Source organism: Elephas maximus, chromosome 3 (assembly GCF_024166365.1).
Source record: "Elephas maximus indicus isolate mEleMax1 chromosome 3, mEleMax1 primary haplotype, whole genome shotgun sequence".
Lineage (NCBI taxonomy): Eukaryota > Metazoa > Chordata > Mammalia > Proboscidea > Elephantidae > Elephas > Elephas maximus.
In genome coordinates, this window is record NC_064821.1 from 157,935,735 (window position 1) to 157,962,118 (window position 26,384).

General features: G+C 38.7%; 1 protein-coding gene across 2 annotated transcripts in view; it reads right to left on the reverse strand.

Annotated features, from left to right (window-relative positions):
* The window catches only part of GPR89A (G protein-coupled receptor 89A), a 47,919-nt gene that overhangs the window by 17,539 nt on the left and 3,996 nt on the right, over positions 1-26,384 (reverse strand). Inside the window, exons 2-7 of one of the 2 annotated variants that reach the window (XM_049879889.1) lie at positions 18,922-18,981; positions 17,382-17,485; positions 15,787-15,893; positions 15,283-15,384; positions 4,094-4,214; positions 1,071-1,151 (exon numbers count right to left, since the gene is read on the reverse strand). In XM_049879889.1, coding sequence (XP_049735846.1) covers positions 1,071-1,151; positions 4,094-4,214; positions 15,283-15,384; positions 15,787-15,893; positions 17,382-17,485; positions 18,922-18,981 — 575 coding nt within the window. Of the gene's footprint in view, positions 1-1,070; positions 1,152-4,093; positions 4,215-15,282; positions 15,385-15,786; positions 15,894-17,381; positions 17,486-18,921; positions 18,982-26,384 lie in introns of those variants that run through there. The other variant, XM_049879891.1, reaches the window with a different exon arrangement.

Below are 26,384 nucleotides of genomic sequence, written 5' to 3' on the forward strand. Positions count from 1 at the left end.
TATGTAAATGGACTGCATAGAATGTCTGTAAACAAAATATATGTAAGTAAATAAACGTATACAAATGTGTTTACTTCTAACATCTTAGTAAAGTCTTGTAGAAATAGAGACAAATAATTAGTTGGTAAGTCCTGGTCCCCTTTATCATTGAAATGTCTAACATCTCTTACATTAAGGCACTTTTGACTTGACTATGGGTCATACTATAGAAAAGTGTTGAAGAAAAAAAATATAAAACTCAAAAATACCTGTGACATTCAAAGCCTCTATGCTATCATTAAAAGACAACAGACAAAAGACAATAGACTAAGCTTTGTGAAGACAGGACTTAATTATCTTGCTTATCATTCTATCTCCAGAATCTAATATATTGCCTGACATAAACCAGGATTTCTATAATTATTAAGTGAATAAATAAATGAAAGCAAAGCATTAAAATCAACAATGATCGTCTTATAGAGATTATTAAATTCAGCACTTGTCTTCAGCAATGTATTATTTACTGTTCTAAGACTCTACACATCTTAACTCATTGTTATTACCTCTACTTTAGAGACAAGAAAGCCAAGGCACAAAGAGATTAAGTAACAGCACAAGGCCACATTGTAAGTAGTAGACCAAGGACTCAAATTCAGACAGTGTGAGATCAATAGATTGCTATGAAATTGCACTTTAAAAATATACATTAAAAAGTACTTTTTGAATAATAAAACAATACGAAGAATTAAAAAGACTTGAAGGATTTCTTTAGAAGTTAGAGAAAAAGAACTGGGAAAGATCTAAGACATGAAAAAGTTTTAGAAAATGCAAGATGGTAGACTTTAAAAACATTTAGTATAGAATACCTTCAAATATAAAAGTTATTCTAACGGTTCATTTAAAGAAAAATATCTAAATGCAGGAAATCAGGTTGAATTTGAAAACTTTCTTTCATACACTAAATCTTTGATGGTGTGGTACAATAAAAATGAGCAAGATGGAATTTCCTGTCAGCACCAATTCACAGTCAAATTGTCAGGCTGAGGAACTGTAACAGAGTACAAGTTTTTTTTAACGTGGTGCTATCTTACCTTTTCTTTTTGCTTATGATCATATCCATAGTTTGGAGCAGTCGCCGTTCCAGGGCTAGAATATCTGCGTCAGTCACGTTCCTATAAAATGCACAAACTGTTAGCAGTGTTTTAGGGTCCCACCCTTAAGCACAACGCATGGCATATGGAGTGATACATAAACCTCAGTTGTTACATAGCCATTCAAGGGTCTGTCTTTCTTGTTATTGTTAGGTGCCGTCAAGTCGGTTCTGAGTCATAGCAACTCTATGTACACCAGAACAAAACACTGCCCAGTCTTGCGCCATCCTCAAAATCATATCTATGTTTGAGCCCATCGCTTCAGCCACTGTGTCAATCCATCTCATTGAGCGTCTTTCTCTTTTCTGCTGAATCTCTACCAAGCACGATGTCCTTCTCCAGGGACTGGTCCCTCCTGAGAGCATGTGAGATCAAGTCTTACCAACCTTGCGTCCAAGGAGCACTCTGGCTGTACTTCTTTTGAGACAGATTTGTTCATTTTTCAGGCAGTCCACAGTATATTCATTATTCTTTGCCCATACCATAATTCAAAGCTGTCAATTATTCTTCAGTCTTTCTTACTCATTGTCCAGTTTTCACAAGCATGCGAGGCAATTGAGAATGCCATGGTTGGGTCAGGCACACCTTAGTCCTCAGAGTGACATCCTTGCTTTTTAACATTTTAAAGAGGTCTTTTGCAGCAGATTTGCCCAATACAATACATTGTTTGATTTCCTGACTGCTGCTTCCATGGGCATTAATTCTGGATCCAAGTAAAATGAAATCCTTGGCAACTTCAATCTTTTCTCTTTATCATGATGTTGCTTATTGGTCCAGTCGTGAAGATTTGTGTTTTCTTTATGTTAAGGGGTAATCCACACTGAAGGCTGTAGTCTTTGATTTTCCTCAGCAAGTGCTTCGAATCCCCTTCACTTTCAGCAAGCAAGGTTGTATCATCTGCATATCTCAGGTCGTTAATGAGTCTTCCACCAATCCTGATGCCATGATCTTCTTTATACATACAGCTTCTTGGATTATTTGCTCAGCATACAGGCTGAATAAGTATGGTGAAAGGATACAACCCTCATGCACACCTTTCCTTGTTCAGTTTCCCCTTGTTCTGTTCAAACAACTGTCTCTTGGTCTATGTACAGGTTTTACATGAGCACAATTAAGTGTTCTGGAATTCCCATTCCTCACAATGTTTTCCATAATTTGTTACGATCCACATAGTTGAATGCCTTTGTGCGGTCAATAAAACACAGGTAAACATTTTTCTAGCCAAGGTCCATCTGACATCAGTAATGACATCCCTTATTCCAAGTCCTCTTCTGAATCTGGTTTGAATTTCTGGCAGGTTCCTGTCAATGTATTGCTGCAACTGCTTTTGAATGATCTTCAGCAAAATTTTACTTGCATGAGATATTAATGATATTGTTCAACAATTTTCACATTCTGTTGGATCACCTTTCTTTGGAATTTTCACAAATGTCCAGTCGGTTGGCCAGGTAGCTGTTGTCCAAATTTCTTGGCATAGAAAAATGAGCACCTTCTGTGCTGCGTCCTTTCATTAAAACATCTCAACTGGTATTCCATCAATTCCTGGAACGTTGTTTATCACCAATGCCTTCAGCACAGCTTGGACCTCTTCATTCAGTACCCATCAGTTCTTGACCACACACTACCTCCTGTAATGGCTGAACATTAATCAATTATTTTTGGTACAGTGACTCTGTGAATTCCATCCACCTTCTTTTGATACTTCCGGGGTCTTTCGATATTTTGCCCATAGAACCCTTCAAAATTACAACTCAAGGCTTGAAGTTTTCCTTCAGTTCTTTCAGCTTAAGAAATGCCGAGTGTGCTCTTCCCTAGAAAACCCTTCTGGTTTTCTAACTCCAGGTCTTTGCACGTGTCACTATAATACTTTATCTTCTTGAACCACACTTTGAAATTTTCTGTTCAGCTCGTTTACTTCATCACTTCTTCCATTCGCTTTAGTTACTCTATGTCCAAGTTTCAGAGTCTCTTTTGACATCCATTTTGGTCTTTTCATTCTTTCCTGTCTTTTTAATGACCTCTTGCTCTCTTCATGTATGATGTCCTTGATGTCATCCTACAACTCGTCTGGTCTTTAGTCACTAGTGTTCAGTGTGCCAAATCTATTCTTGAGATGGTCTCCAAATTCAGGTGGGATATACTTAAGGTCATATTTTGGTTCCTGTGGATTTGTTTAAATTTTCTTCAGCTTCAACTTGAACTTGCATATGAGCAATTAACGATCTGTTCGCAGTTGGCCCTGGCCTTGTTCTGAGGGATGATATTGAATTTTTCCATTGTCTCTTTCCACAGATGTAGTCTGTCTATTTTAGAGAGTATTAAACAATGACCATAATAAGCTAAAATGCTTTTGCTCTCATTTCTTATAGTTAATATTTCTGGGTTCTCAGGGAATCAGGAGGTACTTCATTCTCTTATGGTCTTTCTTAGCTTTGATCCAGTGACATTTAGGATGTATGCTTAAGTGTACTTTTTTTTTCTTTACTATTTGGTTTTTATTGTAGTAAGAATATACATAATAAAACATTTGCCAATTGAACAATTTTTACATGCATTAATCCGTGATGCCAATTACTTTCTTTATGTTGTTTAAGCACACTTTCGATTTGGTATTATCTCCTATTGTACTACTTTTGGGAGGGGTTGATTTGCTCAAGTTGGTATTAGTTCACATTATTGTCTACTAGAAATGTGCCTTTAAGAAGGGCGTGTGTATGCTGGGAGGGGAGATTTGGACTGAAATTTGCCATTTAAAAAATACACAAATGTAGGGCAAATAACAAGGGCAGCCAATATAAGTGATAAGACTTACTTAGAAAGATTCCCAGGTCAATGCCCATAGGGTCAGAGGAAGAGAAGAATTAAAATGTAGTATCATACGTTTAATATTTAGTATTAGTGATGATGATATGACATATGTATTCAAGAAGGAATAGGAAATAAAGAGACAAAATTCTCATTACCTGAGGAAGTAGGACATGTAAGTATAAGGGCAGTTGACAGCACCAAATCCAGAAAGAAGAGCCATGAGAGTCACCCCTATCACACCTACTCGGCTGATGAGCTGTTCTATGGACAAGATCCCTGAAAACATCAAAGAACATTAATGTTAGGTAATATAAACAAACTGGTTTTCATCTGTACTGCAAAAGCAAACATCACTGAAACATCAACAATTACATATAACTAACTGATACAAGCCAACTTTTAATTAATGTGGTTTTATATAAATATAAATGTCTATTGATTTTTCTGTTATTCAACATGTTTCAAAGTCTTCTCTATTACTGAGTGATGGTAATAGTAAGATAATAATAATAACAACAATTAACATTTATTGATTGTTTGATCTAGGTAGTGTGAACTGTAACAAAGCAAAGTACTTTTAGTAAAAGCTTTGGCAAAAAAAATTTAGGAATGTAAATCTGCTGGAAAAGTATAAATAGCATGTAACATTGTGCATTTTAGTTATCTTTGATATATACATCTCCCCTTGAGGTCATAAGAGCCTTAGTTTATGTCATAATATTTTTGTATCAATAAACACACAATGCAACTAATAAAAAAAAAAAAAGTGGGCAGAATTTATAGGTGAATGATTAATCCAAAGGTAAAAACATGAATTTTAAACGATCAGTTGTATTCTAATTATCCATTATTCCCAATGGTTTGAAAATGCTGAAAATCAACTCAGTAGTTGAAATAAATGCAGCCATTCATGTATTTGGGGTAAATGAGAGAAAGCAATGATTAATAACGCAGAGAGTTTGCAGTCTGTCCTAGGCTGGGTTCTCTAGAGGAGCAAAACCAGTAAAACATATAAATATATATAAAAAGAGATTTATATCAAGGAAATGGCTCACACGATTGTAGAGGCTAGACCCAAGTCCATGGGTCAGTATAGAGGCTTCTCCTGATTCATGGAGCTGCAGGGGCTGGCGAACCTGAGATTGTCAGGTCAAAGAGCAGGGCTCTTGCTCACAGGCTGGGAAGAGTGACAAATCCCAAGATCAGCAGGCAAGACGGCAGGTAAACTGCTAGCTTGAATCCAAAGAACCAGAGGTCAGATGAACAGGAGCCAGCTGCAGGATCCAGTGGGAGCAAAAGCCCTCCTGTCTTACCTGTCGATCTTGGGTTTGCCAGCCTGTATGGCTATCATGAATCAGGAGAAACCTCTCTACTGACCCACGGACTTGGGGCGTTGCAGCCTCTACAATCACATGAGCCATTTCCTTGATATAAATCTCTCTGTTTGTATATGTTTATATGCTTTACTGGTTTTGCTTCTCTAGAGAACCCGGCCTAAGACATTTGGTACAAAGAGTTGCCCTAGAGAAATGAAATGGTTGAGAATGAGTTTTCTAAATTGGTTCTGAAGTCTGATTAGTCTTAAAGATGTTGATGACTCTGCTTCTAGTAATAAAGAGGGCACTGCTAATCCATAGCATGAGGTGGCAATAGAAATACGCAAAACATCACCACCAATAGATCAGGTATTGGTGAAAGGTGGTGTTTGATACCTTTCTACGGTTTTGTCATAATGAGAAGTATAAGGAAGTTGGCTGGTTGGTCCTACGTTCACTAAACAAAGTGGTGAAAGAGATGAGCTCAGGGCTTCACAGTCAAGGCTCAAGCGCTGCATAAACGACCTCAAAGTTTCCACTTGTGCCTTCAAAGAAAGCCTTATTTCTTGTAGTTACAGAACCCAGAGTCTTATCGCTAGAGTGACTGAATTACACCAACTCAATTCCCAACCTTGAGTGGTGTCTGAAATAAAAGAGAGGGTGTTGATTGGGAAGAAATGGGATCCTGAGACTTTGGATGGGGACCTCCTACCATCAAGAATGAGCCAGGAGGGAAGCGTGTCCTTTGGACCCAGGGTCCTTGCGCTGAGAAGCTCCTACATCAGGGGAAGGTTGAGACAAGGACCTTCCCGAAGAGCCAAGAGAGAAAGCCTTCCCTGGGAGCTGGTACCCTGAATTTGGAGTTCTAGACTACTAGACTGTGAAAAAATAAACTTATGTCTGTTAAAGCCATTCACTGGTGGTATTTCTGTTGTAGCAGCACTAGTTAACTAAGAGTCATAGGAAAAACGAGTTTTAATTGCTTCTGCTTCCTATTTTTTGGGATATAATCAACTTTAGCCACCCACTCTTATGGCTAAACACAAAAGTTGCCATTCAAACATTCTGTCAGCTTCGAAATGAAAAATTCCAATATTCCATTTCTAATACTGTCCCCCTCCATTCCCCCTCCCAGTCTTGGAGTCGTCTTGCTCCTTTATTTCCATTACGCCTGTTTTAGGGCTCACTGTAACCTCTGGTCCCAATCTTTTATTTCTCCTAGCTTTCATTTCCTTTTTTTTTACCTAGCTTGGACTCCAGGCTTGCTTATTTCCACTTCTCTCACCAGTACTCTCAGTTCCCCATTCTCCTCCTTCTGAGCATGCATCCCGTAGAGCCCCAACCTGGAACAGTCTAATACCCTACCTTCCTTGTGCCCATGTCTGAGCTGCCTAAAACCATTAAAATGCATTATGATATTGGTGCCATTACAAATTTATGATTGCCAGTCTTTGCAGAGCTCACAACACTACCAAGTAATTCTTCTCTTGCCCTTGGTCAGACACCTCTCCCCACCCTTCTCAGAAGCTACTCCTTAAGGTCCTCTCCCCCACCCTTGTCCTTGAGGAAGCTGGTGGTGCAATGATTAAAGCGCTCAGCTGCTAACCAAAAGGTTGGCTGTTCAAATCCACCAACCGCTCCGTAGAAGAAAGAAATGCAATCTGCTTCCGTGAAGGTTACAGCCTTGGAAGCCCTATGGGGCAGTTCTACTCTGTCCTATAGGGTCGCTATGAGTCGGAATCAAATCGACGGCAATGAGTTGGTTTGATTTGTCCTTGTCTTTAGCAAATCCTCTTTTTATGCAAGAAATAGGATATTAGGCATAAACTACCTTCACTCTACCTATAAATATTTACATCTGCAATCATTCCTCTAACTTGTTTGCCTCAGAAAAAGATGGTGTATGTCCAGTGCTAAGATTTCTCTACTTGTGCTTTTGATCTTATTCCCCCTCCATTTTCTCCAGAATATTGCACCATCACTTGTTTTCTCTTTTTTATATCTTCAATCTCTCCTTCTTTGTTTGTTCAATCCTTCAGTTTCAAGTATTTTTCCCAAGAAAGAGTCTGCCCTTAGGCCTTCATTATATCTCTAGTTACCTATCCCTCCCTATTTCCCCATCCATGGCCAAGCTTCTTGGAAGAAGTTTACACTTACTGTCATCTCTACCTCATCTCCCATTCATTCCTCAACTGGCTGCAATCCAACTTTTATCCCATTCTTCTACACTGATTGAAACTACTTTCACTATTAACAGCAATGACAATCTAATAGGTAACATTTATTAAGCACCTATTATATACCAGGTACTGTTTTAAATATTAACTCATTTAATCCTAACAACTTTATGAGATAGATATTACTGCAAATCCCATTTAAAGTTGAGGAAACTGAGGCACAGATGTTAAATAACTTAGTCAAGGCCACACAACTAATAAGTGGGAGAGTCAGGACTCAAACACAAACAGTCTAGTTCCAGGGCCTGGGTTTTTAACCATTACTACACTATGGTCATGGATTTTCTCCTGGCTGCAAAATTCAATACATTTTCCAAACTCTGTTTTACTTGGTCATTTGTGGTACTGAATCCTTTCTGTTCAAAATTATTTTCCTTTCTTTCTTTCACAACATCATTTCCCTAGGTTTTTTCTTCCACTTCTCTAGTAGTGTTTTCATGGCCTTTTCTCTGCATGGGTCAGAATTCTCTCTTTTATTTCAGTCTATACGTTTTCCCTGGGTGATCTTGCCCACTTCCCCAGTTTCATCTAATGGTATTTAGCTGATGATTTCTATTTTTTTAAATTTTTGGAGTCACCACCATCTGGACTGAATACCTTTTTCCTAACCTCCTTATGTATTCAATTACTTGTGTATCCAATTACCTAAACAATATCACCTGGATGTGCACAGGCAAGTCAAATTCAACATCTCAAACTGAAATTATCTTCCCTCTCAATTTGTTCGTTCTTCTGTATTACTTAGAAAACGACATCATCAACTATGTAGTCACCAAAATTAAAAAAATCTACACCCCTAGTCTTTATTCCCTGTCTCATACCCCTTGAATATGCCAAGGTCTTGTCTACCTCAGGGTTTTACATGATGTCTCTTGAGCCTTCTTGATGGGTCTTTCTTTGGTCTTGACCTTTAAATCTCAGATTAAGCATCACTTCTTCAGAAAGGCTGACTCTAACCACTTGCACTAAACTTGATATCCTTATCTGTGTTATTCTCTATCACAGCAATCTGTTTGCTCCTTGATGACAATGATCACAACTGGTAACTATTTATATAGCTACCTCTTTATTATCTAGTCTCATCTCACCACAGTATATGCTTTAGGAGGGCAGAAACCAAGTTTGCTTTATTCATGGTTGTATCCTCAACACGAGGAGCCCCAGTGGCATGATGGTTAGATTAAGTGCTTGGCTGCTAATTGAAAGGTCAGCCGTTTGAACCCACCAGCTGCTCCATGGGAGAAAGATGTGGCAGCCTGCTTCCGTAAAGACCTATGGCCTTGGAAGCCTTGTGGAGCAGTTCTGCTCTGTCCTACAGGGTTGCTACAAGTCAGAATTGACTTGATGGAAGTAGGTATTGTTTTTGGATCCTCAGCACTCAATATAAAGTAGATAGGCAATAAATTTTCGTGGAATGCTAAATGAATAATTAATCTCCATCTAAATTCTGTTGATTCATTTCCCAAGTATCTCTTGAATTTGTATTCTCTTTACAGGAAGGAATAATGTCTTATTGATCTTTGTTTTCCTTACTGCCTGGCACACAGAAGGTGTTCAACAAGTGTTTGTTGACTGTGGGTACATAATTATTACCGAATAACAAAAAATCCAAGGGATTAATAAAGGTTATTAAATATTAAAAAAAAAAACAAAATACAGAAAAAAACTAGGAAAATGCTTCCCCTACTTTTATTCCTTTAAGGTGGTATTCTTTCATTAAATATCTTTTTTTTTTCTTGTTTAAATTACTTTGTAGATAGTGTTGACTTAATTTCGGCATTCCTATGATGTCAAGGTCCCAAACCAAAAACCAAACCCATTGCCATCGAGTCAATTCCTACTCATAGCAACCCTACAGGACAGAATAGAACTGCCCTGTAGGGTTTCCAAGGAGTGCCTGGTGGATTCAAACTACCAGCCTTTTGGTTAGCAGCCGTAGCTCTATAACCACTACACCACCAGGGTTTCCAATGTAAAGGTCAGTCATCATTATTTCTATTTGTTATTGTTGTTGGTTGCCATTGAGTCAACTCCGACTCATAGCGATCCATGTGTGCAGAGTAGAACTGCACCAGAGAGTTTTCAAGGCTTTGACCTTTCAGAAGCAGATCGCCAGACTTGCCTCCCGAGGCACTGCCAGGTGGGTTTGAATCGTCAACCTTTTGGCTAATATTTGATGTTTAACCATTTGTACCACTCAGGGACTCCATTATTCCTGTTTACCAGTTAATAAGTGGAAGGTGAGATGGATAAGGTGACTTGCAGAATACTATCTTACTTTGTGCATCTGCTCACAGAGTCCTTCTAGTCTCTTATACTTGGCCTCTCTTACCCTTTCCCACTATTGAATGTCTTCAACCTTGTGCAGTCAGGCACTGCACATGGAGTACATTTATAGACTTTTTTTTATTATGGATAAGAATTGGGTCTTGTAGTTCTTAGTGGTCTCCACAACAATAAACCACACTGGTTGTCTGGATAGTCCTGGGAAAGCTCTAAGAAGGTAGTGTAAGCTGGCCTGCTCCTCAGCCACTGTCTAAACATCTCTTTCTACTTACTTCTTTTAGAGGATCAAATAAATTAAGATGACTGAACATTCATACATAAATCTGAATACTTACTGGCATGCAAAGGAAAGCATAAAACTGAAAGAATCTCCCTAGTTCTTCCCCTCAGCACCCTCTTCAGAATATTCCCATAGAATTTAGAAAAGGAGATAGATGTGAGGTGCAATAGATGTGACAGCCTTCAGGCCCCCTCTGGCAAGGTCTAGCTGTGCTGGTCATGTGAGCTGACTGTGCACAAGGAGAAAGCTGGAGAAAGGTGTCAAAGTCAGGTTTTAGGACAGCATGTGATCTTGCACTATCATTGGCAGAAGCCCTGGGGTCATTCAGGTGGGCCCTTTGGTTTGGGTCCTTTTATCCTCTTCTTCCTTACTTCTAACATCACAAACAAATTTGTTTCTGTGGGCTTATTTGAAATAGGTTTATATGAGAGCTACAATATTAGAGGTCTCTCTCCTCCAAATCTATCCCTACACTGACATGGGTATGCTGACATACTAGAAAACATTAGAAAAACAAAATGTTTCAGAGTATGATTAGGTAATGCTTGTCTTAAATTCTTGAACCTATCTAACACCTCAGAGCAACTCAAATTTTTTTTTTTTCATTTGCTGATTTAATAAACATGTATTAAGCACTTGTAATGTGCTAGGTTCCATGCTAGAGACTAGGGATATAAAGACAAGTAAGATGTAGTTTCTGACCTTAAGTAGCTCATAGGTTAATGAGAATGTCAGAAAAGGAAACATGTAGTTGTTTCATAGGTGATATAAGTAAATCGAGATTTGCAGCAATTAGTATCTTCTAAAGATGGCCAAAGGAGGCCTGGTAGTGTAGTGGTTAAAGTACTTGGCTGCTAACTGAAAGGTCAGCAGTTCAAATCTACCAGCTGCTCTGGGGGAGAAAGATGTGGCAGTCTGCTTCTGTAAAGGTTACGTACAGCCTTTTAAACCCTATAGCGCAGTTCTACTCTGTCCTATAGGGTTGTTATGAGTTGGAATAGACTTGACGGCAATAGTTTTTTTTTTTTAAAATGATGGCCAAAGGTCCACGGGTGGTGCAAACGAGTTTGTGCTCATCTACTGGTGGTGCAAGCAGTTTGCCTGCAATTGGCTGCTAACCTAACAGGTTGACAGTTCAAACCCACACAGCAGCTCTGTGGAAGAAAGGCCTGGTGAATTGCTTCCATAAGATTATAGCCAATGGAAACATTCCTCTTGAGAACAGGAACAAGACAAAGATGCACTTTATCACCACTCCTATTTAACATTGTGCTGGAAGTCCTAGCTAGAATAGTAAGGCAAGAAAAAGAAATAAAGGGCATTCAAACTGGTAATGAAGAAGTAAAACTGTCCCTGTTTGTGGATGATATGATACTATACATAGAAAACTCAAAAGACTCCATGAGAAAACTTCTGGAACTAATAGAAAGATTCAGCAGAGTAGCAAGATACAAGATAAATATACAAAAATCAGTTGGATTCCCATACACTAATAAAGAGAATGTTGAAAAGAAAATCAGGAAAACAATAGCATTTATAATAGCCCCTAAAAAAAAAAAACTTAGGAATAAATCTAACCAAGGATGTGAAAGACCTATACAAAGAAAACTACAAAACACTACTGCAAGAAACCAAAAAGAAAACTACATAAATGGAAAAACATACCATGCTCATGGATAGGTAGACTCAACATTGTGAAGATGTCAATTCTACCCAAAGCAATCTACATATATAATGTAATCCTGATCCAAATACCAACAACATTCTTTAAAGAGATGGAAAAACTAATCATTAACTTTATATGAAAAGGGAAGAGCCCCTGGATAAGTAAAGCACTATTGAAGAAGATGAATAAAACAGGAAGACTTGCACTATCTGACCTCAGAATCTACTATACAGGTACAGTAGTCAAACAGCCTGGGACTGTACAACGGCAGACACATTGACCAATGGAACAGAACTGAGAACCAAGATGTAAATCCATCCACCTACGGGTTACCTGATTTTCAACAAGGGCCCAAAGTCCATCAAATGGGGAAAAGATAGTCTTTTTAACAAGTAGTGCTGGCAAAACTGGATGTTCACCTGCAAAAAAAAAGAAACAGGACCCATACCTCACATCATACACAAAAACTAATTCAAAATGGATCAAAGACCTAAATATAAAACCCAAAACTATAAAGATCATAGAAGAAAAAACAAGATCAAAGCTAGAAGCCCTAATACATGGCATTAACAGGATACAAACCAATCTAACAACACACAAACTCCAGGGGATAAGCTAGATAACTGGATCTTCTAAAAATTAAATACTTACGCTCATCAAAAGACTTCACCAAAAGAATAAGAAGAGAACTTCCAGGCTGGGAAAAAATTTTTGACTATGACAAATCTGACAAAGGTCTAATCTCTAAAATCTACAGGAAAATCCAACACCTCTACAATAAAAAGACAAATAATCCAATTAAACAATGGGCAAAGGATATGAACAGACACTTCATCAAAAAAGATATTGAGGCGGCTAACAGACACATGAGGAAATGCTCACGATCAGTAACCATTAGAGAAAAGAAAATCAAAAACACAATGAGATACCCTCGGACCCAGTCATTACTGGCAGGAATCAAAAAAACAGAAACAACTTTTATACACTGCTGGTGGGAATGCAAAATGGTGCAATCATTTTGGAAAAGGATATGATGCTTCCTTAAAAGGCTAGAAATAGAAATACCATGTGATCTAGCAATCCCACTCCTAGGAATATCCTAGAGAAATAAGAGTTGTCACACAGATAGACATATGTACACCCGTGTTCACTGCAGCACTATTCACAATAGCAAAAAGATGGAAACGACCTAAGTGCCCACCAACAGATGAATGGATAAACAAACTATGGTACATACACACAATGGAATACCACACAATGATAAAGAACAACGATGAATCTGTGAAGCATCTCACAACATGAATGAATCTGGAGGGCATTACGCTGAGTGAAATAAGCCAATCACAAAAGAACAAATATTGTATTAAAAGGTTTATACACAAAAAGAAACATTCTTTGATGGTTATGAGGGAGGGGAGAGGTAGGGATGGAAAAACACTAACTAGACTATAGATAAATGGTAACTTTGGTGAAGGGTAAGACAGTACACAATACTGGGGACGCCAGCACATCTTGTTGAAAGCAGGGTCATGGAAGCTCCACAGACACATCCAAACTCTCTGAGGGACCAAATTACTGGGCTGAGGGCTGTGGGGACCATGGTCTTGGGGAACATCTAGCTCAATTGGCATAACACAGTTAATAAAGAAAATGTTCTACATTCTACTTTGGTGAGTAGCGTTTGGGGTCTTAAAAGCTTGTGAGTGGCTATCTAAGATATTCCACTGGTCTCACCCCATCTGGAGCAAGGGAGAGTGAAGAAAACCAAAGATACAAGGGAAAGATTAGTCCAAATGATTAGCGGACCACAAGTACTACAGCCTCCACCAGACAGGTCCAGCACAAATAGACGATGTTCAGCTACCACCACTGACTGCTCTGACAGGGATCACAATATAGGGTCCTGAACAGAACTGGAGAAAAATGTAGAACAAAATTCTAACGCACGCATGCACGCACGCACAGAGACCAACTTACTGGCCTGACAGAGACTGGAGAAATCCCAAACATATGGCTTCCAACACCCTTTTAGCTCGGTAATGAAGTCACTCCTGAGGTTTACCCTTCAGCCAAAGATTAGGCTGAACAATTAGGCCCATAAAGATTAGCCCCATAAAACAAAATGTGACTAAAGGGCACAATAGCCCAGGGGCAAGGACAAGAAGGCAGGAGGGGATAGGAAAGCTGGTAAAGGGAACCCAGGGTCGAGAAGGGGAGAGTGTTGACATGTTGTGGGGTTGGCAACCAATGTCGTAAAACAATATGTGTTCTAATTGTTTAATGAAAAGATAGTTTGTTCTGTAAACCTTTATCTAAAGTACAGTTAAAAAAAAAAAAAAGATTACAGCCAAGAAAACCCTATAGAATATTTCTACTTTGTAACACATTGGGAGCTATGAGTTGGAATTAACTCAACGGCAACTAACAATAATAAAAGACGAATTCATTTAAAATTCATTCTAATCAGCCTCTGGCATATCTTCTTGTATTGGAGCTTAGAAAGCTAAAAGCTATCTTTCCCAGACTTCCTTGCAGTTAAGGTTCTGAATGTTACCTAGGTTTCATCAAACTGACATGCCCACGTGAGACCTCAAAAGCAGAAGTGAATGATGCGGGGTGGTGACAGCACCTGGGAGCCGCAGCAGCTGGAGCAGAGGTTCTACTGTCTGGTCGCTGATGTCACAGGTCCTGAGTGGCAGGTGACGACTTCAGTGGGGTTTTTCCTAGTTTAGTACGGTAGCATGGTTGGGTGTTTCTCTTCACTGTGTAGCATTTAAGCTTGGCGTCCCTGCCTTCTTAGAAATCTTTCAAATTGCCAGATGCCCTTTAAACTAAGCAGTGGGTTATTTTCTACAGATACAGCACAATAAGAAAATGAATAGATGTGTATTTTTTAAAAAAAGCTCCAGTATGGAAGCTCCAATATATTTATTACAGGTGGGCTCTCTATTTTAGATAGACTCATTTATATGTATGAAGTAATTCTGGAAAGACTTATTAGCTGAGCGATTCTTAATTATTGTTTTTGGCACAGAATTTAGGGCCGTGCCCATGAACACTTTGTGAGAAGAGAGACATTGATGCCTGGAAAGTTTTTATGTATTGTCAGTGTTTTATGTTACCTCTCTTTCCCAAAATATATACACTCCAATAAAGACGATTTTTATCGTCACTTGAGCAGTGGTCATTTATCTTTTGGATCATAGACCCCTTTGGGAATCTGATAAAAGCTTATAGATATCTCATCCCAAATGCACATACGAATATATTCACATAATTCCTTATAAAATAACGAGAGGTTTAAGGACACCACCACTCCCTCCCTGACCTTACTCTCAAAGTTTATTCACTAACACAAGGTTGAAAACTCCTGCTTTAGAACAATAGAAGCTATTCCAAAACCAGCATTTGAAACCTCCTTGGATGAAGGAGAAAATCTGATTCTAAAACAGAAAATGTTAGAGAAATAACTTGCTGTTCTAGGAATAAGAAACTTTAAAAGAATTTTTTCTCAAAATTAGAAAATAAAAAACCCTCCCTTCCCCTGCCACACACTCACCATGTTTTGGGCTGAGAATGGGAAATGGATCTCCTAGTTTCCAGAAGAAATACATGAAGGTCAACCATAAGAGACAGGAAAAAAGCAGTCGCTGTTTATGCACTAAGATAGAGGAGACAAGACTGTTACGGAAAATTGATATAGGTATGTTAAAGACCATGCTAATTAGTGTTTGACTGGCATGTTCACTTGGTAAACGAATAATGGGACAACACTATCTTCAGTGAAAGCATCCTTACCACCACAAGCAAACTATGACTGAAATTGAGATGTGGGTTAAGGGAGACATTAAGGTAGCAGAAACAGAAATAAATCTGTGGCAGGACAGCTAACCCAATCATTCATCAATAAATACTTGTGTGCCAACATTTTTAAGATGCCGTGTGTGAGATGCCCCCACATACCAGCAGCTACTGAAAGTAATGTAAACATAAAGCTCTCTACTCAATCCCCCAAAATACTCATCTCAATCTACATACTGACATGAGAGAGTAAAGTACTCACGTAGTCGGATGTTGCTGACGATAAAATAACCGATGTAAAAAGGCACCATGAAAACCAAGATCAGCAAAATTACACAAAGGTTCATTTTCCAGTGAAAATAACGAGAGCTGAAATACATGTTAAAGAATATCACGGGGATGGGGAGAAGCAACAACTTTAAATTTCTTATGTCTTCCAAAGAACCACTTGTTCTCTGAACTAACGCCGAGTACATTCCATCTAATTAGCCAACCAGGCTGTTACTATCTGCTCATTTACAATTAAAAAATAGATATAAAGTTCCGAAAGGTAAAGCGACCATCTTAGCCTCTCAAGAATTCATTTACTAAAATGAAAACGTTAATGCTTTAACTATATTCATAGGCAAGGTATACCATAACATGCCTCAACATCATTCCTGGTAGAATGGCTATTCTCTCTTTTCTCTACTGGAAGTCTTATTCCAATATAAGAACTAAAAGAAAATAAATGCTGAAACTAATACATGCTACTATAAATATTCAAAAAATACTCTTTGGTATCAGCAACATATTTAAACGTGATTTGCATGATTATTTTTATTACCGATTATAAAATGTATTTTATTAGTTGATTTTTTAAAAATTTTAGGCCTTTTAATCTTTTTTCATTTCTTTTCATAACAGCTTTATTGAGATATAACTCAAGTGTCATATAATTCACCCATTTAAAGTATACAGTTCAATGGTTTTTAATATATTCATAGAACTGTGCAACCATCACCACAATCAACTGTAGAACATTTTCATCACCCCTTCCAGTTTAGCAAACAAGAAACATTTTGGATAGACTGTCTAATAAACTAATTAAAAAAAAAAACCATTGTTGTCGAGTTGATTCTAACCCATAGCGACCCTATAGGACAGAGCAGAACTGCCCCATAGGGTTTCCAAGGAGCGGCTGGTGGATTTGAACTGCTGACCTCTTGGTTAACAGCTGAACATGTAACCACTGCACCACCAGGGTTCCAGTAAACTAATAGATATTTTATTTGGAGGGGGTAAGGAGTTGTTTTAAAAAAATACTTTAAAAAATATTCTATGTTCAATCAAACTTATCATACTTTTAAAATCATCAATGATAACTAAGTTAGTAAGAATTAGAGTTCAGTTTTCAGAAAGGCCCTTAAATAGCTCTGGGGACAGGGATTCTGGTCTTTTCAGGTATAGATGTTCAATTAGCAGAACAATGTGAAGGACCATTACGAGGATTCAGGGAGAGAAGAGGAAAAAATTAGGGCTTCTAGGAGTGAAAATGGGCAGTTCTACTCTGTCCTATAGGGTCGCTATGAGTCGGAATCAACTCAATGGCACTGGGTTTACTGGGAGGAGTGAATATATTCCATCTAATTAGCCAAGTGTGTTTGCTGCCTCCTCCTTGCCCCCGCTATCTCACAATCTTTGTCAAACCAGTTACTAGGTGGCTGGGACCCATATTTTTGCAACCATTGCAGTAACTGAGACTAAACTAATCACTTGGTAGATTTTTTTCAGCATTGAGACCAGGTAACTTTTCCACTAAAGGAAGTAACACAGGTCTCCACTTCAAGAGAAGAGTTATAAAGTACCCTTACTCACCTGCTATTCAACACTCCTAAGATTTCAAAGATGATGAGCTCAAACATGGTGCAAGAAAATGCAAAAGTCACAGAAAAGATCACCTGTACAACATACTGACGTACCTGTTAAAAGCCAAATAGAGACTAAAAGTCACTTCCTTGTTTTAAATATAAACTGATAATCTTCTTCTGGTTATGAGTAATGAAACTTATTCTAAAGAAATTCTCAAGTCTTTGGAAATAGGGCCATGGCCACAACTTAGCTGGAGCTAAAGAAATAAATCAAAGTAGGTAGCTCTTCTGAACTTTTAAAAAAGTTACCATATACATATATATATACACTTTTTTTTTCCCTGTAAATATTACAGAAACCCTGGTGGTGTTGTGGTTAAGAGCCATGGCTGCTAACCAAAAGGTCAGCAGTTCAAATCCACCAGGTGCTCCTTGGAAACCCTACGAGGCTGTTCTACTCTGTCCTTTAGGGTTGGTATGAGTCGGAATCGACTTGACGGCAAAGGGTTTGGTTTTTTGGTTTTGTAAATACTATATCACTACATAATTCACGCTGCATCAGTGAATTGCTGACACTATCACCAATATCCTTTTGTGGATGAAGAATTTGAAGCACAAGAAGGTGGAGCACAAGTAGTGCTTAGAATTTCTGATACAAATAAAAAGTACAAATGCACAGTATATATGATGGATAATGCCAAAAGGGGCTCTTCAACTTTTTGCAGACTTGGGATCAGTTCTGGAACCTTTCCTGGGAGGCCAAAAAGTATTAGGCAGAATAGAATCTCCAAAATCTTGTGCTCTTTGAGACAATAATCCAAACTCTCTGGTGAGGCTTAATGGTGAATATCCCAGAAATGGTCCAAAGAGAGTCTGTAACTGCTGTGCTTATTACTCCAAGAGGAGGATTGAATTCAGAAATGTCCAGTCTAGGGTGGTGTGTTTCTGAATCCAAGGCTTAAGATAAGAGCTAGACTAATCTTGAAATTTTGGTACTAACTTGAAATGTAAGGTTGGTAATTAACATTCAAGGCCAAGTAGACTAATGAAAGGGAAAATTTATGAGACATTATAAATTCAATTCTTTGACAAAGAATAACTTTCTGGGGTTATACTTTGGTGCCTACAACCAAACCCAGTGCCGTTGAGCCAATTCCGACTCATAGCGACCCTATAGGACAGAGTAGAACTGCCCACAGAGTTTCCAAGGAGCTCCTGGTGGATTCGAAGCGCCAACCTTTTTGGTTAGCTGCCATAGCTCTTAACCACTATGCCACCAGGGTTCCCCCTATACTGACATGACTAAGATATTCCTTGCTTCTGGCTTCTGAGACTCATGACTTGGATCTCTTGACTTGCTTTTTTTTTTTTTTTTAACCCATCTAAGCCTAACTGTATTTTCCAATTTAAGGGTTATATGGTACTCATTTGGCAAAAACATCCTGTCTTTAGTGGATATGCCCTTGCTTTAGTAAAGACATTTCCCCCCATTTTTAAACAATATAAATTAATAAAGTTTTAGCAGAACCAAAATGACTTGTTCTTACCTCATAGTCCTTAAACAACTGGCGCATGAAGAAAAGCCACCCGAATCCAAAGAAAAGTACCTGGAGAAGAAAGAAGATAGAATGTCAGTATAGATATTCTTGTGGGAAATGCCTTACAGAGCCTATTTTATGCTAAAAAGGTCTGCTAACTTAGAGACAACTAACTTATTTCAGAGATTAAAGTTGAGATTCACTCATACAAGGCCCATTTATAAAAGTCCACAACATTGGGAGTAGATGTTGAAATGTGCTTAAGATTTTTGAAATTATCCATGCTATAAATGTGTTTTCATCACAGCAACACACAAGCCCCCACAGTATGACAAACTGACAGACACGTGGGAGTGACAGTTTGTCGTATTGTGGGGGCTTGTGTGTTGCTGTGATGCTGGAAGCTATGCCACCGGTATTCAGATACCAGCAGGGTCACCCATGGAGGACAGGCTTCAGCTGAGCTTCCAGACTAAGACAGACTAGGAAGAAGGACCTCGCAGTCTACTTCTGAAAACCATTAGCCAGTGAAAACCTTATGAATAGCAGCAGAACACTGTCTGATATAGTGCTGGAAGATGAGCCCCCCAGGTTGGAAGGCACTCAAGAGATGACTGGGGAAGAGCTGCCTCCTCAAAGTAGAGTCAACCTTAATGACACGGATGGAGTAAAGCTTCCGGGACCTTCATTTGCTGATGTGGCCCGACTCAAAATAAGAAACGGCTGCAAACATCCATTAATAATCAGAACCTGGAATGTACGAAGTATGAATCTAGAAAAATTGGAAATCATCAAAAATGAAATGGAACTCATAAACATCGATATCCTAGGCATTAGTGAGCTGAAATGGACTGGTATTGGCCATTTTGAATCGGACAATCATATAGTCTACTATGCTGGGAATGACAACTTGAAGAGGAATGGTGTTGCATTCATTGTCAAAAAGAACGTTTCAAAATCTATCCTGAAGTACGACGCTGTCAGTGATAGGATAATATCCACACGCCTACAAGGAAGACCAGTTAATACGACTATTATTCAAATGTACGCACCAACCACTAGGGCCAAAGATGAAGAAATAGAAGATTTTTATCAGCTGCTACAGTCTGAAATTGACCAAACATGCAATCAAGATGCATTGATAATTACTGGCGATTGGAATGCAAAAGTTGGAAACAAAGAAGAAGGATCAGTAGTTGGAAAATATGGCCTTGGTGACAGAAACAATGCCGGAGATCAAAAGATAGAATTTTGAAAGACCAACGACTTCTTCATTGCAAATACCTTCTTTGACCAACATAAACGGTGACTATACACATGGACCTCGCCAGATGGAACACACAGAAATCAAATTGACTACATCTGTGGAAAGAGATGATGGAAAAGCTCAATATCATCAGTCAGAACAAGGCCAGGGGCCAACTGTGAAACAGACCATCAATTGCTCATATGCAAGTTCAAGCTGAAAATGAAGAAAATCAGAGCAAGTCCACGAGAGTCAAAATATGACCTTGAGTATATCCCACCTGAATTTAGAGACCATCTCAAGAATAGATTCGATGCATTGAACACTAGTGACTGCAGACCAGAAGAGTTGTGGAATGACATCAAGAACATCATCCATGAAGAAAGCAAGAGGTCACTGAAAAGACAGAAAAGAAAGAAAAGACCAAGATGGATGTCAGAGGAGACTCTGAAACTTGCTCTTGAGTGTCGAGCAGCTAAAGCAAAAGGAAAAATTGATGAAGTAAAAGAATTGAACAGAAGATTTCAAAGGGCCTCTTGAGAAGACAAACTAAAGTATTATAATGACATGTGCAAAGAGCAGGAGATGGAAAACCAAAAGGGAAGAACATGCTCGGCATTTCTCAAGCTGAAAGAACTGAAGAAAAAATTCAAGCCTCGAGTTGCGATAGTGAAGGATTCCATGGGGAAAATATTACATGATGCAGGAAGCATCAAAAGAGGATGGAAGGAATACACAGAGTCATTATACCAAAAAGAATTAGTCGATATTCAACCATTTCAAGAGGTGGCATAAGATCAGGAACTGATGGTACTGAAGGAAGAAGTCCAAGCTGCCCTGAAGGAATTGGCGAAAAACAAGACTCCAGGAATTGGTGGAATATCAATTGAGATGTTTCAACAAACAGATGCAGCACTGGAGGTGCTCACTCATCTATGCCAAGAAATATGGAAGGCAACTTCCTGGCCAGACTGGAAGAGATCCATATTTATGCCTATTCCCAAGAAAGGCGATCCAACCGAATGTGGAAATTACAGAACAATATCGTTAATATCACACACAAGCAAAATTTTGCTGAAGATCATTCAAAAACGGCTGCAGCAGTATATCGACAGGGAACTGCCAGAAATTCAGGCCGGTTTCAGAAGAGGACATGGAACTAGGGATATCATTGCTGATGTCAGATGGATCCTGGCTGAAAGCAGAGAATACCAGAAGGATGTTTACCTGTGTTTTATTGACTATGCAAAGGCATTCGACTGTGTGGATCATAACAAACTATGGATAACACTGCGAAGAATGGGAATTCCAGAACACTTAATTGTGCTCATGAGAAACCTTTACACAGATCAGGAGGCAGTTGTTCAGACAGAACAAGGGGATACTGATTGGTTTAACACCAGGAAAGGTGTGCATCAGGATTGTATTCTTTCACCATACCTATTTAATCTGTATGCTGAACAAATAATGCGAGAAGCTGGACTATATGAAGAACAGGGCACCAGGACTGGAGGAAGACTCATTAACAACCTGCGCTATGCAGATGACACAACCTTGCTTGCTGAAAGTGAAGAGGACTTGAAGCACTTACTAATGAAGATCAAACACCACAGCCTTCAGTATGGATTGCACCTCAACATAAAGAAAACAAAAATCCTCACAACTGGACCAATGAGCAACATCATGATAAATGGAGAAAACATTGAAGTTGTCAAGGATTTCATTTTACTTGGATCCACAATCAACAGCCATGGAAGCAGCAGTCAAGAAATCAAAAGACGCTTTGCATTGGGCAAATCTGCTGCAGAGGACCTCTCCAAAATGTTGAAGAGCAAAGATGTCACCCTGAAGACTAAGGTGCGTCTGACCCAAGCCATGGTATTTTCAATCGCATCATATGCATGTGAAAGCTGGACAATGAATAAGGAAGACCGAAGAAGAGTTGACGGTTTTGAATTGCGGTGTTGGTGAAGAATATTGAATATACCATGGACTGCCAAAAGAACGAATAATCTATCTTGGAAGAAGTACAGCCAGAATGCTCCTTAGAGGCAAGGATGGCGAGACTGAGTCTTACATACTTTGGACATACTGTCAGGAGGGATGAGTCCCTGAAGAAGGATATCATGCTTGGCAGAGTACAGGGGCAGTGGAAAAGAGGAAGACCCTCAAAGAGGTGGATTGGCATGGTGGCTGCAACAATGAGCTCAAGCATAACAACAATTGTGAGGATGGCGCAGGACCAGGCAGTGTTTCGTTCTGTTGCGCATAGGGTTGCTATGAGTCGGAACCGACTTGACGGCACCTAACAACAACAACAGCATAAATGTGTTTTAATTTAGACAAAAATGGAATTATATATTTTCCTGTAATTTTATAATTATTTCATAAGCCAAAGAAGTTAGTACATAGAAAAAGAGCCAGGCACATTTGCTTCTTATAGATGATTCCTGTTTCCATCCAAAAAAAAATTTTTTTTTCAGGGGAAAGAAGTTGAGACAAAAAATAGGGGGGTAGTAGAAAGACTTATGTTTTTTATGTTGTCCTTCAGGAAGCTTTTTTACTTTCCCACTGTCCCACCTAATCCATATGAAATGGTTTTCATCTTGGTGTAAAGCCAAGAGTTTGCAAGATCCAACTTTGTCAATTTTGGTTCTCTGTTCAGCGTCCTAAAGCTGGTTTGTTTTTCACTAGTAAACAGAACTTTCTGTTTATATACACATTCATTATGACACAATCCCTCTTTTCCTTTAGACTTAACAAGAACTTTACCTAAGAATACAGTGTTTGGGTGGTGTAATGAGTTAAAGCACTCAGCTGCTAACCGAAAGGTTGAAGGTTCCAGTCCACCCAGAAGCGCCTTGGAAGAAATGCCAGAAATCTACTTCTGAAAAAACCAGTCATTGAAAACCTATTAAGACAGAGGTCCCCAGGCTGTGGAAAATTCCATTGCCTCAAGCAGCTTGCTTGGCACTCCCCATAGCTTTACATTAGAATCCTGGTTCCTTTGCTAGGCATGCCCCGTAACTTTACATTAAAATCCTGGTTCCCCTCTCCTTAACTGCTACCCCCATACTAGAGGAAATTGGAGGGAACTGGTTTAGGCGCCATGTTGACATTCAGGATAACCTTTTAGACCTCATACATAGTAACTTCTCTACCTCTGGGTGGAGTTTAACTGCCATTTTTTGAACATGGGATGCATGAAGTTATATGTAAACCCCATTGCGCCTGCGTAGTATGATTAAGAAGGTTGCTGATGTAACTTGTATGAACTTCCTACTTGTAAACCCCTTAAAAGTAACCTTCCCCTTTGCACTCGCTGAGCGGTCTTGGTGGCAGCAGCCCCAATTGTCTCCTTTCCTTGCACAACAAAATTAAGGTGCCTTTCTACTCTTCCAGTTTGGTCTCTCATTTACTGGCTAAGATGAGTCATGCCAAGCAGAACCTGGGATTTCCACCCAGCAACACTTTGGAGCACAGTTCTACTCTGACACACATGGGGTCGCCATGAGCTGAAGCTGACTCGATGGCAGCTGGTTTTTCACCTAAGAATAAAATTCTTTTACACCTTCCCATCGACTTTAGAAGCAAGTGTAAACCCTTGGGCATGATTTAGCATAGACTACTCCAGTCTCTTGTGCCCCTCCTACCCACCAAACTCATATTTTCAGTCACAAGGAGCTTTCTTTGGGTCTTCTTTTTTTTTTCCTTCCAATTTTACTGCAGAAAAATATATACAATAAAAAATTGGCCATTTAAAATATTTGTAAGTGTACAATCCAGGGATATTAATTACATTCACCATGTGGTACAACCATTATCACTATTTCCAAAAGTTTTTCATTAGCCCAAACAGAACTCAGTGTCCCTTAAGCAATAACTCCCCATTTCCTGCTTCCCCTAGTCCCTGGTAACCACTAATGAACTTGGGTTTCTATGCATTTGCCTATTCTAGTTATTTCATATAAGTGGGGTCATACGATAGTAGTCCTTTTGTGTCTGGCTTGTTTCACTTAGCATGTATTCCAGGTTCATTCATGTTACAGCATGTACCAGTACTTCAATTCTCTTTATAGCTTAACAATATGCCATTGTATGGCTATACCAAATTTTGCTTAACCATTCATTTCCTGATGGACATTTGGGTTGTTTCTACTTTTTGGCTATCTTCACTAATGCTGCAAGGAACACTGGTGTACAAGCATCGGTTTAAGTCTCTGCTTTCAATTCTTTTAGAGAGGAGGGGAACTGCTAGGTCATATGTTTAATTTTTAATTTTAATTTTTTGAGGAACCACCAAAATGTTTTCCATAGAAGAGGGTTCTCATTTCTCCATATCTTCGCCGACACTTGTTATTTTCTGCTTTTCTGATAACGGCCATCCTAGAAAGAGCCCTGGTTGCATAGTGGTTAAGCACTCTGCTTCTAAAATTGAAAGGCCAGCAGTTTGAACCCACCAGCCCCTCGCTCTGATGGAGAAAGATGTGGCAGTCTGCTCCCAAAGATTTACTGTCTTGGAAACCCTATAGGGCAGTTTTACTCTGTCCTCTAGGGTAGTTATGAGTCAATCGACTTAACGTCATCGGCTAATGACACTGAGCATCTTTTCATGTGCTTATTAACCATTTGTATATATTCTTTGGAGAAACGTCTGTTCAAGTCCTTTACCTATCTTTTAATTGAGTTGTTTGCTTTTTGTTGTTGAATTGTAGAAACTAAAAAAAAAATTCTGGATACTAAGCCCTTATCAGATATATAGTTACCAAATATTTTCTCCCTTTCTGTAGGTTGTCTCTTTACTTTGTTGATAATATCCTTTGATGTACAGAAATTTTTAATTTTGATGAAGTCCAATTTATTTATTTTTTGTTCTTGCTGGTGCTACTGGTGTCATATCTAAGAATCCATTGTGAAAAACAAGGTACTGAAATTTTACCCTTATGTTTTCTTCTAAGAGTTATACGGTTTTAGTTCTTACATTTAGGTCATTGTTCCATTTTGAGTTAATTTTCATTACACTATGGGTCCAACTTCATTCTTTTATGTGTGGGGATCCAGTTATCCCAGCACGATTTGTTGAAGAGACTAGGTATTCTTTCCCCACTGGATGCACTTGACACTCTTGTCAAAAATCATTTGGCCATAGACGTACGGGTTTATTTCTGGACTCTCAGCTCTACTCCATTGGTTGATATGTCTATCCTTATACCAGTACCACACCGTTTTGATTACTACAGCTTTATAGTATGTTTTGAAATTGGGAAGTATGAATTCTACTTTGCCCTTCTTTTCAAGATTGTGTTGATTATTCAGGACCTCTTGCAATTCCATGTGAACTTAACAGTGGGCTTTGCCATTTCTGCAAAAAAAGGCTGTTAGAATTTTGATAGTAATTGTGTTGAATCTTTAGATCCCTTTGGGTAGTACTGACAATATTAAGTCTTCTAATTCATGAATATTTACTTAGGTCAACTTTAATTCCTTTTAGCAATGTTTTGTAATTTTCAGTGTACAAGTCTTTCACCTCCTTGGTTAAATTTATTCCTAGGTACTTTATTCTTTTAGATGCTGTTGTAAAAGGAACAGTTTTCTTAATTTCCTTTTCAGATTGCTCATTGTTGGTGTACAGAAACACAATGATTCCTGTGTATTGATCTTGTACCTTGCAACTTTGCTGAATTTTATTAGCTCGAGTAGCTTTGGGATTTTCTAAGTATATAGGATCATGCCATCTGTGAATAGAGATAATTTTACTTCTTCCTTTCTGATTTTGCTGCCTTTTACTTCTTTTTCTTGCCTAAACGCTCTGGCTAGAACTTCCAGTTCAATGTTGAATAGTAGGAGTGAAAGCAAGCATTGTTGTCTTGTTCCTAATCTTAAGAGGAAAGCTTTCAGTCTCACTATTCAGTATGTTTGCTGTGGATTTTTCATAAATGCCCTTTATCATGTTGAGGAATTTCCCTTTTATCCCTGTTTTACTGAGTTTTTTTTTTTAATTTAATGAAAGGGTGTTTGATTCTGTCAAATGCTTTCTCTACATCAATTGAGGTGATCAGGTGAGGACTGCCTACAAGCCAAGGAATGCCTGAGGCTACCTACAAGGAAGGAATTGACATGGCTGAGACCTTGATTTGACCTTTTAGCCTCCAGGACTGTGGGAAAATAAATTTCTGTTCTTTAAAGCCACTCACTTTTGATATTTCTTTTACAGGAAACTAAGACA